Source organism: Stegostoma tigrinum, chromosome 8, assembly GCF_030684315.1.
Source record: "Stegostoma tigrinum isolate sSteTig4 chromosome 8, sSteTig4.hap1, whole genome shotgun sequence".
Classification (NCBI taxonomy): Eukaryota; Metazoa; Chordata; class Chondrichthyes; order Orectolobiformes; family Stegostomatidae; genus Stegostoma; species Stegostoma tigrinum.
This window is the reverse complement of record NC_081361.1, coordinates 99,305,627-99,321,348: the sequence shown is the minus strand read 5'-3', so window position 1 is coordinate 99,321,348 and position 15,722 is coordinate 99,305,627. Positions and strand designations below refer to the sequence as shown.

The following is a 15,722-nucleotide window of genomic DNA, read 5'->3' as shown; positions in this document are numbered from 1 at the left end:
GTATTTGATTGCAGACGTTTTGTTACTCTCCTGGAAATCATCGCCAGTGTGTCTCCAGTGAAGTGTCAGCGTTCTGTCCCGTTTGCTATTTATAAACTTTGGTTTGCTGGGGTGGCTGGCATCACTTCCTGTTCTGTTTCTGTGTTTTATATATCGGATCCAGTTCAATGTGTTTGTTGGTGGAGTTCTGGTTGGAATGCCAGTCCTCCAGGAATTCCCTGGCCTGTCTCTGTTTGGCTGATGTTATATTGGATGTGTTGTCCCAGTCAAATTCGTGTCCTTCTTTGTCCATGTGTATTGAGACCAGTGAGAATTGGCCGTGTCTCTTGGTGGCTAGTTGGTGTTCATGTATCTTTATTGTCAGTTTTCTTCTAGTTTGGCCTGTGTAATGTTTCTCACAGTCCTTGCGTGAGATAACAAGGTTTTGAGCTGGAGGAACACAGCAGGCCAAGCAGTATCAGAGGAGGGGGAAAGCTGATGTTTCGGGTCTAGACCCTTCCAGCATTGGCAGTTCCCACTATCTCTCTCCAACTCCGTTGTTGTGATTGAATTAATTACGTTTTTCCTTTTTCTCCAAGCCCTAGTTCTTTTGCCAATTATTTAAAATTTGTGACATTTAATTAAAGAATTGCTCTCTGCATCTGTTGCTAACCATTTATTTTTACGTATTCTACAAATTCTTTTTACAATTTTTGAACATCTCTATCAAACCTCTCAAAGAACAAAGAAAATTACAGCACAGGAACAGACCCTTCGGCCCTCCAAGCCTGCGCCGATCAAGATCCTCTGTCTAACCTGTCATCTATTTTCTAACGGTCTGTGTCCATTTGCTCCCTGCCCATCCATGTACCTGTCCAAATATATCTTAAAAGACGCTAATGTGTCTGTGCCTACCACATCCGCTGGCAACGCGTTCCAGGCACCCACCACCCTCTGTGTAAAGAACTTTCCACGCATAGCTCCCTTAAACTTTCCTCCTCTCACTTTGAACTCATGACCCCTAGTAATTGAGTCCCCCACTCTGGGAAAAAGCTTTTTGCTATCCACCCTGTCTATACCCTTCACGATTTTGTAGACCTCAATCAGGTCCCCCCTCAATCTCCGTCTTTCTAATGTAAATAATCCTAATCTACTCAACCTGTCTTCATAGCTAGTACCCTCCATACCAGGCAACATCCTGGTGAACCTCCTCTGCACCCTCTCCAAAGCATCCGCATTCTTTTGGTAATGTGGCGACCAGAAATGTACACAGTACTCCAAATGTGGCCGAACCGAATCTTATACAACTGTTTCCCCCACTTCAGATTAGCACTCCCAATTGCTCTCTACGCTTACATCTCCCACATCAGCTGTTCTGTGGAATTTTCAACAGTTTTGAAATCTCCCATGAAAGGCGATTGATGTGCGATCAATTGTTACTATTTAAAAAGTGATAGATTTTTAATAATCGAAGGCATTGAGGGACCGTGGGGCAAAGACTGGGAGACAGAGTTAGCCGTTGCAGTTCAGCCATGAACACATTAAAATGTGGAACTAGTTTGAGGCTGAACGGCCTTCCTGAACTCCTCACTCGATCAGGGTTTATCATACACACAGCTTAAACATTTTTTGTCTTTCCATTACAGAGCTTTGCATCCTATGACGTTTGCAGCATCTTATTGGGAACAGCCACATTGCTGGTTTGGGTTGGAGTCATCCGATATTTGGGCTTTTTTGAAAAGTATAACGTAAGAGCTGGTGAAGTTCTCCTGGCTTGCTCCGTCACCTTTCTGGACACCTGTTTTCCTCTCTCCTTTTTATTTTGTTTTTGTAATTTTTGATGGCCCATTTGGTTTTGTTGCAGGTTCTTATTTTAACACTGCGAGCAGCTTTCCCCAACGTTATTCGGTTTTGTTGCTGTGCCGCTATGATTTACCTGGGTTACTGCTTCTGTGGGTGGATTGTACTTGGACCTTACCATCAAAAGGTGAGTAAAAATTCTAAAGGCCTAGGTTCTCGTGCTGTATTTGGACAAAGCGTCTAGATAACGTATTTGGGGGGGAAAAATAAAGACCCAGTATGCTTCAGTGATCATGGGAACTGCAGATGTTGGAGAATCCAAGATAATAAAATGTGAGGCTGGATGAACACAGCAGGCCAAGCAGCATCTCAGGAGCACAAAAGCTGACGTTTCGGGCCTGGATCCTTCATCAGAGAGGGGGATGGGGAGAGGGAACTGGAATAAATAGGGAGAGAGGGGGAGGAGGACCGAAGGTGGAGAGAAAAGAAAATAGGTGGAGAGGAGTGTATAGGTGGGGAGGTAGGGAGGGGATAGGTCAGTCCAGGGAAGACGGACAGGTCAAGGAGGTGGGATGAGGTGGTAGGTAGGAAATGGAGGTGCTGCTTGAGGTGGGAGGAAGAGATGGGTGAGAGGAAGAACAGGTTAGGGAGGTGGGGACGTGCTGAGCTGGTTTTGGGATGCGGTGGGGGAAGGGGAGATTTTGAAGCTTGTGAAATCCACATTGATACCATTGGGCTGCAGGGTTCCCAAGCAGAATATGAGTTGCTGTTCCTGCAACCTTCGGGCGGCATCATTGTGGCACTGCAGGAGGCCCATGATGGACGTGTTGTCTGAGGAATGGGAGAGGGAGTTCAAATGGTTCGCGACTGGGAGGTGCATTTGTTTATTGCAGAAGGAGGCCATTTGGCCCATCATACCTATGCTACCTTTCCTTTGAAACGAGTGTTTGTGCTTTTTTCCCCCCCCCACATCCCGGTCTATTGTCTGTGACCATCTACTTTACTGAGGTTACCAACCTCTCCCCTTGTCTGAGGCATGGTGACCCTCAGGTTAAACCTCTGCCAGTTGTCCCTCTCCCTCTAAGAGAATAACTTTATGGTCTGGTAAGACAATGACAGTATTTCTTTCTTCATTCCTTTACCGGATGAGGATGTCATTGGCCAGGCAGCATTTATCGTCAATCCCAAATTGCCCAGAGGGCTGTTAAGAGTCACCCACATTTAGGCAGACTAGGTAAGGATGGCAGTTTCCTCTCCTAAAGGACACTAGTGAACCAGTTTGGTTTTTCTAACAATTAACAATGGGTTCATGGACATTGTTAGACTCTTAATTCCAGATATTTTATTGAATTCAAATTGCACCATCTGCTGTGGCGGGATTCGAACCCCGGTCCCCAGAATGTTATCCAGGTCTCTGGATAACAGTCCAGCGATAATACCACTGGACGATCACCTTCACTTAAGGCCTTGTCCCAACTCCCTTTTGTACACAGCTAGCTTCCACCACATCTTGGGTAGAACATGTTGGATTCTGGCAACTTGGTCTTAAGAGAATTTCTCCATCTGCTTTCTGGATCTTGTGCCAGTGATTTTCAGCCTTAATACCTAATTATAGGCCACATTATCCAAGCAATCCATTTTCTCTCCTTTACTTTATCAAAACTTTTCACCATTGCAGGAGCCTCTTTAATGTTACCTCTTAACTGTCTCTAAACCACTGAGAACAGTCATAATCTTTCCAAGCTTTTCCATTCATTGAAGTCCCTCATCCTATGTAGCATTTGGGTGATCCTCCTCCTGAAACCTCTTCAAGACCTGTACATCTCTCCAGAAGTGCGTTCCTCAAAATTGTCCAGAATATCTGCCTTATGTTTGAAAGAATCATTTTAATTTAGTTATCTATTCCCTTACACTTAAACTGTATACTTTTTAAAAAAAAACTGGAATATTAACTTGTTATGCCGTTGTTTAGAGAGTTATGTTCATAAACACCCAAGACCCCTCTCACCATTGACATATTTCCTGACCTGCAGCTAGCACCTTCTGATATTGTTTGGACAACAATGATTCTACCACGACAAACTGAGAATAATTGTTTGCCTTGGGTTTCTCCCTCGATAGTTTCGATCCTTGAATGTGGTTTCTGAGTGTCTCTTCTCGTTGATCAATGGAGATGACATGTTTGCGACCTTTGCTGCAATGGAGGACAAGAGCTATGTGGTCTGGGTGTTCAGTCGAATCTATCTGTCCACCTTCATTAGCCTCTTTATCTACATGGTTCTAAGTCTCTTCATAGCCCTGATTACGGACACTTACGAAACTATCAAGGTAAGGAATCTTCCTGCCATTATATGGTGTCAATTTCCACAGCCAGCTATTTGTTACAGCTGGGTGTCATCCAAAAATGAAAGGCCACTCGGCCCCTTGAGCCTGCCCTGCTGTTTAATAAGATTGCAGCTAATCTAATTGCTCCACATTGCCATGACCTCAATCGTGCGTTGCTTTGTACATCAAGAATCTATCCACCCGTCTTTAGAATTATTCATGGACTCCTCTTCCACCCTCATGGTGTTTTTTTTTGAGGAAGAATGTTCCAAAGACTTACGACCGTCTGATGAAAACAAGTCTCCTCATCTCTGTCTCAGTGGGGGTGTTTGGGGGCCACCTCCTATATTTTCAAACATGACCCCTTGATTCTCAAGTTTCCCCCAAGAGGAATACTCCTCTCCACACTGATCCTGTCCAAAACCTTCAGTATCTTGCCTGTTTCGGTCACGTTGTTTCAGACTCTTCAAAATTGTGGTGTCTGCAAGCCCAGTCTGTCCAACCTCTCCTCGCGAGACAGTCTGCCTTATGGGTCACTTAGCGCACACTGGATGAGAAATTGTAAATGACAGGAGATTTCTTAAAAAAACCTATTTGGAGGCTGCACGATGCTGCATGTTGAATTCTGAAACTTGCCTCTGTCGTGACTAAACTCATAATGTTCTCTGATTCCTTCACTTTCAGATGCTGAATTCATTTAAAATCTAGAAATTAAAATGTCACTGGTATCTGTAAGAGATTTTCCAATCAATCAGATGTTATGACTCATCTCTGGAGCAGGTGTAACTTGAACCTGAGTCTCCTGGCCTAGAAGTAGAGACATTACCTCTGCTCTGCCAGCATCCTGTAAGACTGCCTGATCAGTAGGTTTTCTAACTGTCTAAATCATTTCCTTTTCTGAAGGATGTCTAACTTCAAGCCCACTCTTTCTTTTAAGAACAGATTGATTCCTTGGATGGCAGGACTGATATGTGAAGCGAGATTGGATCAGTTAGTATTATGTTCACAAATTTAAAAGAATGAGGAGGAATCTCATAGCAACCTGCAAAATTCCTAACAGGAGTAGACAGATTAAAGGTAGGAAGGATGTTCCCGATGACCATGGGAGTACAGCACCACAGGGTCACTATCTGAGTATACAAGGCAGGCCATTTAGGAGTGAGATGAAGGGAAATATTTTCATGCAGAGAGCAGTGAGCCTGTGGAATTCTCTGAAACTGAAATGATTCAGGCCAACACAGTGCATGTTTTCGAAAAGGAGTTAGATAGCCTTTTGCTCCCTTTAGCCATAAAGGCTACATGGGGAGAAAGCAGGAACAGGGGACTGAGTTGGACGATCATTTGCTCTTGGCCTGCTGTACTCATCCAGCTCCACACTTTGTTATCTTGGATGATCATCCATGATCTTATTGAATAAGCGAAGAGCTGAATGGCCTACTCCTGCTCCTATTTTTCTATGCAGCCAATCAAATCGGAATGAGCAATAGATACCGGCTTTACCTGTGGTGCCCATGTCCTAGAATGATGCATGCTTTGCACTGACTGTTCCCTTAGTGCAGGTATTAACTGGCCTTTGACAACTGATAATCTATCATTTCCCTTGGTTTTTGTAGTGTGTACGCGTGTGAGACACCAAAAGAGAAATGTTTTGAGAGGTGACTTGAGCACTTGATATCTGGAGGTTGGGCAATCATTTGCGACAAATCTGGAACTGAATGGGTCAAAATATTTCCTATGAAATGAGCAGGGGGAACAAAAACAAAGTTGTTGGAAAAGCTCAGCAGGTCTGGCAGCATCTGTGGAGGAGAAAACAAAGTTAGCGCTTCGGGTCCGGTGACCCTTCCCCAGAACTGAACTTGCCCAGTTCTGAGAAATGGCCACCTTACCTGAAGCGTCAACTCTGCCCTCCTCCACAGATGCTGGCAGACCTGCTGAGCTTTTCCAGCAACTTTGTTTTTGTTCCTGATTTACTGCATTCGCGGTTCTTTTAGTTTTTATTTGGAAAACACTGGACGTTTAGAATTGAAAATCTTTTGGAATTGTCTCCCCGGAGGATTGTGAATTCTCCATCAGTAAATACATTTAAGGCTGGGAGAGACAGGATTTTTGGTCTCCTTGGAAATGGCAGAAATGGGAGCGGGTGAGAAAGTGGAGTTGAAGATGAAGATGAAGATAAGCCATGATTTTATTGGATGGCGAAGCAGGCTTGATGGCCTCCTGAGTTTATTTCTTCTGTCCACTATTCCTCTCTCTAACTCAATTTGTTCCTGTCTCTCTTGTGCATTTCCTGCTGTAGTAATGAGATATAGTTTCTTTTACCAAACGATTGAGACTAGAGCCCAATGAGTGACCCAAAAGTGTGAAATGATATTGACTGGACTTCAAAATTACTTCATTGGCTATTTGAGATGAAAAATATCTATGAATAATATTTTGTTCTGGATGTGAGTTTGCTCGCTGAGCTGGAGGGTTAGTTTTCAGACGTTTCATCACCATTCTAGGTAACATCAGTGAGCCTCCGACGAAGCGCTGGTGTTATGTCCCACTTTTTATTTATCTGGTTAGGTTTCCTACAGACAAAACGGGCCCAGAAACCATAACCACTCTCCCCTACATCAAAGACATTTCCGAAATGACTGCCAGACTACTCGGACCTCTTGGCATCAGGGTAGCCCACAAACCCACCAACTCACTAAAACAGCAGCTAATGAATTTAAAAGACCCTATACAGACAACAAATAAAATGAACGTCATCTACAAAATACCTTGCAAGAACTGAGACAAACACTACATTGGACAAACTGGCAGAAAGCTAGGCACCAGGATACATGAACATCAACTAGCCACAAAAAGACATGGCCCACTATCACTAGTATCCTTACATACAGATGAGGAAGGACACCACTTTGATTGGGACAACACATCCATCCTAGGACAAGCCAAACAGAGACACGCACGAGAATTCCTAGAAGCATGGCATTCCAACCGGAACTCCATCAACAAACACATTGATTTGGAGCCAATCTACCATCCCCTGAGAAAAAGAACAGGAAATGGCATCACCAACGCAGGAAATGACATCACCAACCCAAGGAAACCTAAACAGATAAATAGAAAGCGGGACATAACACCAGCGCTTCGTCGGAGGCTCACTGATGATGTTACCTAGAATGGTGACGAAACGTCTGAAAACTAACCTTCCAGCTCAGCGAGCAAACTCACATCCACAACCTCAACCTGAGCTACAAATCTTCTCAAAACTCGCTATAATATTTTGTCTATTTGTATTTTTCAAACTATCTTGTTACTCACTGTGGCTAGAGCATTGGTTGCCTGGCACAGGAGATGAGTATAATGATGACTCTTTGTAAGAGACTGTACTTCTGTACCAGCTTTTCTCCCTCCAGCCTCACGTCTTGGGTATTTTATACAACGAGCTGAAGGAAGTGTTTGAAACTGTAACTTTTTGTGTTCTGATAATTATTGGGGAACCATTCCAGATTGACTTTTGATTTTACGTTTGATCAGAATGTCTGTAACTGCAGCTAACCACAACATTTTGAACCGCCTGATTTTTGATTTCTAGATAAGTTAAACAAAATTCAACAATGTGTGTAATACATTGTTCTCAATATCAAACTGCATTTGGTATTTTCTTCCGTTTAGCTTTACCAGCAGGAGGGCTTTCCTCAGACTGACCTGCGTGTCTTTATAGCGGAGTGTAAGGACCTGCCAGATTCTGGCAGGTATAGAGTGGAAGCGGAGACACGCCTCTCTCTTGCTTGCTGTTGTCACAGGTGAGTTTGTATCAAAGATCTGTTTGTCAGTTTGTGGTGTCATCATCTTTGAGTGCCGAGATCTACCCCTCCATGTCCTGTGCTGCTCTTGTACATAACACCGTTAGAGATGAGAGCAGAAATTAAGCCGTTTAGTCTGTCATGTCTGCTCTGCCATCCAATCGTGGCTGATAATTTTCACAACCCCATCCTCCTGCCTTCACCCCGTAACCTTTTGATCCCCTTGACGATCAAGAACTTATTTATCTCTGCCTCAAATATACTCAATGACCTGGCACCCACAGCCTCCTGTGGCAGTGAATTCCATAGATCCACCGCTCTCTGGCTGAAGAAGCTTCTCTTCATCTCCGTTCTAAAGGCTGTTCCCTTTCCTCTAAGGCTGTGTCTTTGGGTCCTTGGGATGGAAACATCTTCCTAACGTCCACTTTATCGAGGCCTTTTCCCTAATTTGTAAGTTTCGATTAGATTGCACTCATCCACAAGCTTTCCCCCCCCCCCGCCCCAATACTACTTAACTCTCCTGAGTGTAGACCAGAGTCCTCAAATGTACCTCATACGTTAAGCCTTTCATTCCTGGGATAATTCTAGTGAACTTTGTCTGGATTCACTCCAGGGTCAGTACATCCTTCCTGAGAGATGGGGGCCAAAATTGCTCAAACTAGGGTCTTACAAAATTTCAGAAGTACATCCCTGCTTTTATATTCTAGTCCTCTCAAAATAAATGCCAACATGATATGTCTTCCTAAGTACTAACTGAACCTGCAAGTTTACCTTCAGAGAACCCTAGACTAGAACTCTCAGGTCCCTTTGCACTTCAGACTTCTGAATTTTCTCCCCATTTAGGAAATAGTCCATGCTTTTGTTCTTCTTACGACAGTGCATGACCCCCCATTTTCCCACATTGTACTCCATCTGCCACTTCTTTGCCCACTCTCCTAACCTATCCAAACCCACCTGCAGCCTCCCTGTATTGTCAATACTACATATCCCTCCACCTATCTTCGTATCATCTGCAAACTTAGCCAGAATGCCTTCAGTTCCTTCATCTTGATCATTAATGTACAAAGTGAAAAGTTGCGGTCCCAGCACTGACCCTTGTGGAACACAGCTTGTCACTGGCTGCCAACCTGAGAAAGACCCTTTTATCCCCACTCTCTGCTTTCTGCCGGATAGTCAATCTTCTATCCACGTTAGCACCTTGCCTCTAACGCCATGGGCCCTTATCTTACTCAGCAGCCTCCTGTGTAGCACCTTTATCAAAGGCCTTCTTGAAGTCCAGGTAGATAACATCTGTTGGCTCTGCTTAGTGTAACCTACTCATTACTACGTCAGAGTTCTAAAAGATTTGTCAGGTATGCCCTCCCCTTGATGAACCCACGCTGCCTGCCCTATTTTACATGCACTTCCAAGTATTCAGAAATCTCATCCTTCACAAAGGACTTCAAAATCTTACCAATGACTGAGGTCAGGCTAATCGGCCTGCCAGTTCCTAACTTTTGTCTTACTGCTTTCTTAGACAGGAGGGTTCGTTAGTGATTTTCCAGTCCTCTGGGGCTCTCCCTGACTCTAGTGTTTCCTGGAAGATCACCACCAATGCCTCCACTATGTCTTCAGCTATCTCCTCAGAACTCTGGGGTGTAGTCCATCTGGTCCAGGTGACTTATCCACTTTCAGACCTTCTGTTTTTTTTTCTAGCACCTTCCCCTTGGTGATGGCCACCATTCTCACCTCTGCCCCACCCCCCCCCCCCCCCAACTTTCTTAAATTTTTAGGATGTTACTCATGTCTTCCACCATGAAGACTGATGCAAAGTGTTCGTTCAATTCTTCTGCCATTTTTGTTCCCCATTATTACTACTACTACTACTACTACTACACCACCATTTTCCAGTCACTGTTTCGCTTTTCTTTTGTCCTTTATATATCTAAAGAAACTCGTTGCAATCGTCTTTTTTATGTAACTGGCTAACTTACCCTTATATTTAATCTTCTCCCTCCTTATTTCATTTTTGATTGTCCCGTGGCATTTATAGATTTCCCAATCCCCTGGCTTCCCACTGCCCCATTATATGCTTTCACTTTTGCTCTGTCTCTGACTTCCCTTGTCAGCCATGGTTGCCTCTTCCCCCCCCCCCCCCCCCCCCCCCCCCCATCTCCACGTTGAGGACACTGCTTTTCGCTGAGTCTCCGGAATTAATCCCTGAAACTCCTGCCATTGCTGTTCCACTGTCTTTCCTTCTAGGCTCCTGCTTCAGTTAATTCTGCCCAGCTCCTCCCTTCTGCCTCTGTAGTTGCCTTTATTCAAAGTTACATCTGATTCCAGCTTCTCTTTCTCTCTCAACTTGCAGAGTAAATTCTATCATTTGATCACTGCCTCCAAAGGTTCGTTCACCTTAAGCTCCCGGATCAAGTCTGCCTCATTGCACAACACTAAACCCAGCATTGTCTGTTCCCTGTGGGCTCCATGACGAGCTGCTCCAAAAGGCCATCCCATAGCTGCTCCACAAATTCCTTTTCTTGTCATGCTCTACCTACTTGATTTTCCCAGTTCACCTGCATATTGAAACCCCCATGACCACTGTAATCTTGCCTTTCTTACATACCTTTCCTATCTCCTTGTATACCCCAAATACTGATTCCTGTTGTTAGTCTGTAGATAACTCCCATAATGGTTTTATTTACCTTTCATGGTTCCTTAACTCTACCCACACGGATTCTACGTCATCTGATCCTATGTCATTTCTTACTGTTGATTTCATTTCCTAATAGGGCACCTCCAGCTCCTCTGCCCATCTACCTGTCTTTTCAATAAGATGTATGTCCTTGGATATTTAGCTCCTAATCCTGATCCCCTTTGCAGCCACATCTCCGTGATGCCCACCACGTCATACCTGCCAGTTTAGAACAGTGCCACAAGCTCATTTACCTTATTTTGTATACTGCGTGTATTCAGATACAGCACCTTCGGTCCTGTATTTATCCTCCCTCTTCTCATTGTCATCCCCTAATCCGATCGTGCTTGAAGTTAGATTCTAAACCTTTCCAAACACTCCTGTCCTATTAAAGTCTCCAGACTTTACTGATCTGTCCTGAGTGCTCCTTTCTTTTCATGTTTTTCTGTGCAGTTAAATCCACCACCACACGTTAACCTGCTGTTTTGTTTCCTATTGGCCGTTATACTTGGAGTTTTAACCTTTTTCTTTTCTCCACCCAACTCCCACACCACCACCTACGCAGGAACACGGAAAATAGGAAACTCTATTAATTTCCCCTCTTTCTCCAGCCTTTTCCAGCACTTTCATTTGTGTCTGCATTTGTTCCTAAATTCTACCACCCTCCTACGCGTCTACATCTTGTATATAGTCAGCTTAATGTAATGACGGTGATGTTGGACACATCCAGTCACAGATTGAAATCTGCCATAATAGACCGTAGAGATTTTTGTTCACTGTGGAAGTCACTCACTGAACAAATTCAAACACGTCTGCCAATGTACTTTGACAAAAGAATGTAGGAGTTAAATAAATAAGGAAAACATCACACAAACTATAGTTCTCCAGGCAAGAACAATTGGAATTAACTCACCATAGATGTTTGAAAAACTTGTCCCTTTTTCACCCTGGCAATAACCTTGCAGACACTCAAACCTCAGTGAAGGGTGACCCTACCTCCACACAGAAACTTCTTGCATATCTAGCAAGGCTGTAATTAGGTTCCTGCCAGCTAACCACCTTTTTCTTCAGTTTGTCTCTTACCCAGACCCTTTCAAGCAAATTACAAACTTAGCTCACTCACTCCGCTTAGCGTGAGTTCCCTAAATTCATGTTTTCAATAGCTTCGAAGGACAACCTCCTCTAAAGCCATTCCTGAGATGATATTTCTTATCGTCTGCAGCGAACACTGATGCAAAATACCCCGTGCTATGCCTGCCTCTTTGTAAGTTACGTGGAACAGTCCCTCTTCCGCACCTACACAGGCCCCAAACCCCACCTCTTCCTCCGTTACATTGATGGCTGTATCGGCACTGCCTCTTGCTCCCCAGAGGAGCTCAAACAGTTCATCCACTTCACCAACACCTTCCAAAGTTCACTAACACCATCTCCGATACCTGTCTCTCCTTCCCGGACCTCTGTTTCCATCTCTGGCAATGACTTGGAAACCGATATCCATTTCAAGCCCACCGACTCCCACACTACCTAGAAAACACCTCCTCTCACCCGCCTTCCTGCAAAAATGCCATCCTGTATTCCTAATTCCTCCTTCGGCTCCCCCGCATCTGCTCCCAGGTTGAGGCATTCCACTCCCATACATCTCAGTAGGCCTCGTTTTACAAGGACTGCAACTGCACCCCCTCTCCCCCCCCCCCCCCCCCCCAACCCCGTCTTTGGTTGAGAACACCCTCGACCATGTCTCCCACATTTCCTGCAACTCATCCCTCACACCCGCCCCCGCAATGACAACCAAAACAGAATCCCCCTCATCCTCACATACCACCCTAACCACCAATCTCCAGATCCAACACATCATCCTCCAACACTTCCACCATCTGAAATCCTACCCCTCTACCAAAGATATTTTTCCCTCCCCACCCTTATCTGCTTTCCAGAGGGACCACTCTCTTCGTGACACACTTGTCTGCTCCTCACTCCCCTCCAGTCCCACCACACCCGGTACTTTTCCCTACAACAGCAGGAAGTGCTACACTTGCCCCTACACCCCCACCCCACCCCCCCCGCCAACCTCATCCCCATCCCAGGTCCCAAGAAGACCTTCCACATCAAGCAGATGTTCACCTGCACATCTGCTAATGTGGCATACTGCATCCGCTGTACCTGTTGTGGCCTCCTCTACATCGGGGAAACCAAGCGGAGGCCTGGGGACCGCTTTGTGGAACATCTACGTTCCGGTTGCATTAAACAACTGCGCCTCCCAGTCGCGAACCATTTCAACTCCCCCTCCCATTCCTTAGGCAACATGTCCATACTGGGCCTCCTGCAGTGCCATAACGATGCCACCAGAGGTTGCAGGAACAGCAACTCCTATTCTGTTTGGGAACCCTGCAGCCGAATGGTATCAACGTGGACTTCAATAGCTAAAAAATCTTCCCTTCCCCTACCGCATCCCAAAACCAGCCCAGCTTGTGCCTGCTTCCCTAACCTGTCTTTCCTCCCACCTATCCCCTCCTCCCACCTCAAGCCCCACCACCATCTCCTACCTACTAACCTCATCCTGCCACCTTGACCTATCCCCTCCCTACCTCCCCACCCACACTTACCTTTACTGGGTCCATCCTGTGTTTTTGACCGGTCTGTCTCCTCTCCACCTCTCTTCTCCTCAATCCATCTTCTATCCGCTGCCCCCTCTCTCCCTATTTATTTCAGAATCCCCTTCCCCTCCCCCATTTCTGAAGAAGGGTCTAGGCCTGAAACGTCAGCCTTCCTGCTCCTCTGATGCTGCTTGGCCGGCTGTTTTCATCCAGCTCCACACCTTGTTATCTCTGTAATTCTGACATGTTAAACTATTGCAAAGGCTGAGGGAGCCGCTATCTGGGCTCTCCTTACCTCTTTCACAGTTGTACCTTCCTGTTTCTGTCACCTGTCTGTCACCTTGTTAAAATAGGTTTTAAGCAACTATATGCTTATTCAATTATTTATTTTACTTTTAAAACTATTTTATTAACCTTGCCAGCAGTTTCTGCACAGTTTTGAACCTTAGGAATAGAATGGACAATAACTGTTACATCTCACTGAGGTCACATGCTGTTGTGTTAAAATGACCCTTTTCTGATACTGAGCAACATGAGAGACTTAAGTTTTATTTTGAGAATGCTCCCGTGAAGTGAGTTGGTGTCACTGGGGCTCTCTGGGATGCAAGGTGTTCTGTAAATGCAAGTTGTACATTGGCACGTTCTGATGGAACAAAGGTGGTGTGGGAGGCTCCTGAGAGAGAGACACAAAACCAACAGAATCATCTTGTAAAGTTATTGGGGGGAGTGTATGTGGCTTTGGTATGCTCCTCTCATAAGATTTGCATAATGCTAAATAATTCCTGTTAAAGATCAGTGGAGAATGCTTCACAGTATCGTATCCCATTAGTTCCAGTTCCAATGCTCTGGGACACATCCAAGGTTTTTGGAACGTACGTTGTATGGTGAGCAGTACTAATGCTGGAGCTCGTTTTCTTAATTAAAATTGTAGATGTGGAGGTAGTGATGTATTTCAAAAGGAAACTGGATGAAAAATTCAGGTAAATATACTTTCTCTGGGTAATGGTGTAGAATAGGAGGCAATGGGGCCGACTCTGTAGCGGACTGTACGTGCTGAATGGCCACTTCCTGGGACATTACAACCTTGGCAACGGAACATTTGGAGCGTACGATTTGGTGAATGGTTTTTCCACTTCAGGTTTTGTTTTCCTAAACGTTTTATAGGTCTGATGCAGGAACATAGATGTGCAAAGGAGACCCTTCAACATTCCAAGACTGGCCTGAGAACGTGGAGACTGCCAACTGAATAAATAATGATGCTGGTGAGAAATGGAGAAACAGTCCTTGCTCATGTTTGTTTCAATCGATTGTGAGCTGACGAACTTATGGTGTGAGGGCAACTGGTTTGCAACTGGATATTCGGCTTTGAAGAAAGAATGACCTTCTGAACTGCTGCACTTTGACATCATGTTTAATATGAGGGCTCTGACTGCACGTTACTGGTTTAGCCACACAGGAGTAGTGATTGTCATAATAACCCCCTTCTACTTGTATTAATCTGAGAGGCCAGAATGTCATTAAGACCTGTCTTTGTTACAGTTCATCCTAAAATTAGAGACTTTATCATCTGGAGCCTTTTTCTTAAAAAAAAAAGTATCTTGCTCAGTGTAATTGTCCTAAAGCTCTGATGATGATAACTGTGTGCAATCCTTGATGAGCATTGCAGTAGGGGATTCTTGAAGCATCATTAGCCATTGGTTCAGTAGAAAAAAAACCTTCTGGTTCAACAATTCCACCTAAACTCTACACTCAATTGGAGCGAATTATCCTGTGTTGACAGTGTGAAGAGGAAAGATCCAGCAAATATTAGAAATAAAATCAAAGTACCAGAGAACATGGGAGGTCTTATAAGTATGAGTGTGAAGCAGTATCTGTTTGGAACCAGTTGCAGACCCCTTGTCACCTATATTGTCTTTGTCTGTTTTCTGATGACTGTTTTTCCACTTCCTGTGCAGAATTCCTGGGGTTTCTAATGGGAGTCTGCATTGCTCCCAATGGATAGGGGGGGATGGAGAAGTTTCTGAAAGTGTGATTGAATATTGACTCCAGATCATGTTACAAACCAAAAAGCAATGTCAATGATAAAATGGGCTAATTTGGAGGCAACATTCAACAATTTTATATATGAATCGTTTGGATTCTGAGAACTGTAATATATTTGGCAAATCTTAATCAGAATGAGGGATATTGCAATTTTTCAGTAAATAGGATTTTGTCTATGGATGTAAAATAAATTGGGGGAGCTTCTGATCTACATGGTGTTCTTTGCTTCTGGAATGTCGTCTGAAAGTTATTTCAAAGAGGGCTCATTCAAATAACTGGTGGGAGTGATACCCGTATTTTTCACGCGTAAGATGTGTGTTGCTGGCTGGGTCTGTATGTATTGGCATTCTTAACTGTCTTTGAGAAGCTGCTGGTGAGGTACCTTCTTGATCTGCTGTCGTCCATGTAGTGTAAGGGGACACGATGCTGTTCGGAATCAAGATTATAATGTGTCGCCAATATTTATCCTTCAACCAACATCGCCAAGTTATTTATCACTGGGATGTTGCACTG

General features: G+C 44.4%; 1 protein-coding gene across 1 annotated transcript in view; it reads left to right on the top strand.

The window, feature by feature from the left end:
- Positions 1 to 15,343, top strand: part of LOC125456374 (mucolipin-3-like) — a 50,034-nt gene extending 34,691 nt beyond the window's left edge. Inside the window, exons 10-14 of the mRNA XM_059648268.1 lie at positions 1,626 to 1,727; positions 1,844 to 1,966; positions 3,901 to 4,107; positions 7,771 to 7,901; positions 14,331 to 15,343. Coding sequence (XP_059504251.1) covers positions 1,626 to 1,727; positions 1,844 to 1,966; positions 3,901 to 4,107; positions 7,771 to 7,901; positions 14,331 to 14,349 — 582 coding nt within the window. The 3' untranslated portion in view covers positions 14,350 to 15,343. The remainder of the gene's footprint in view (positions 1 to 1,625; positions 1,728 to 1,843; positions 1,967 to 3,900; positions 4,108 to 7,770; positions 7,902 to 14,330) is intronic.
- Positions 15,344 to 15,722: the final 379 nt, after the last annotated feature.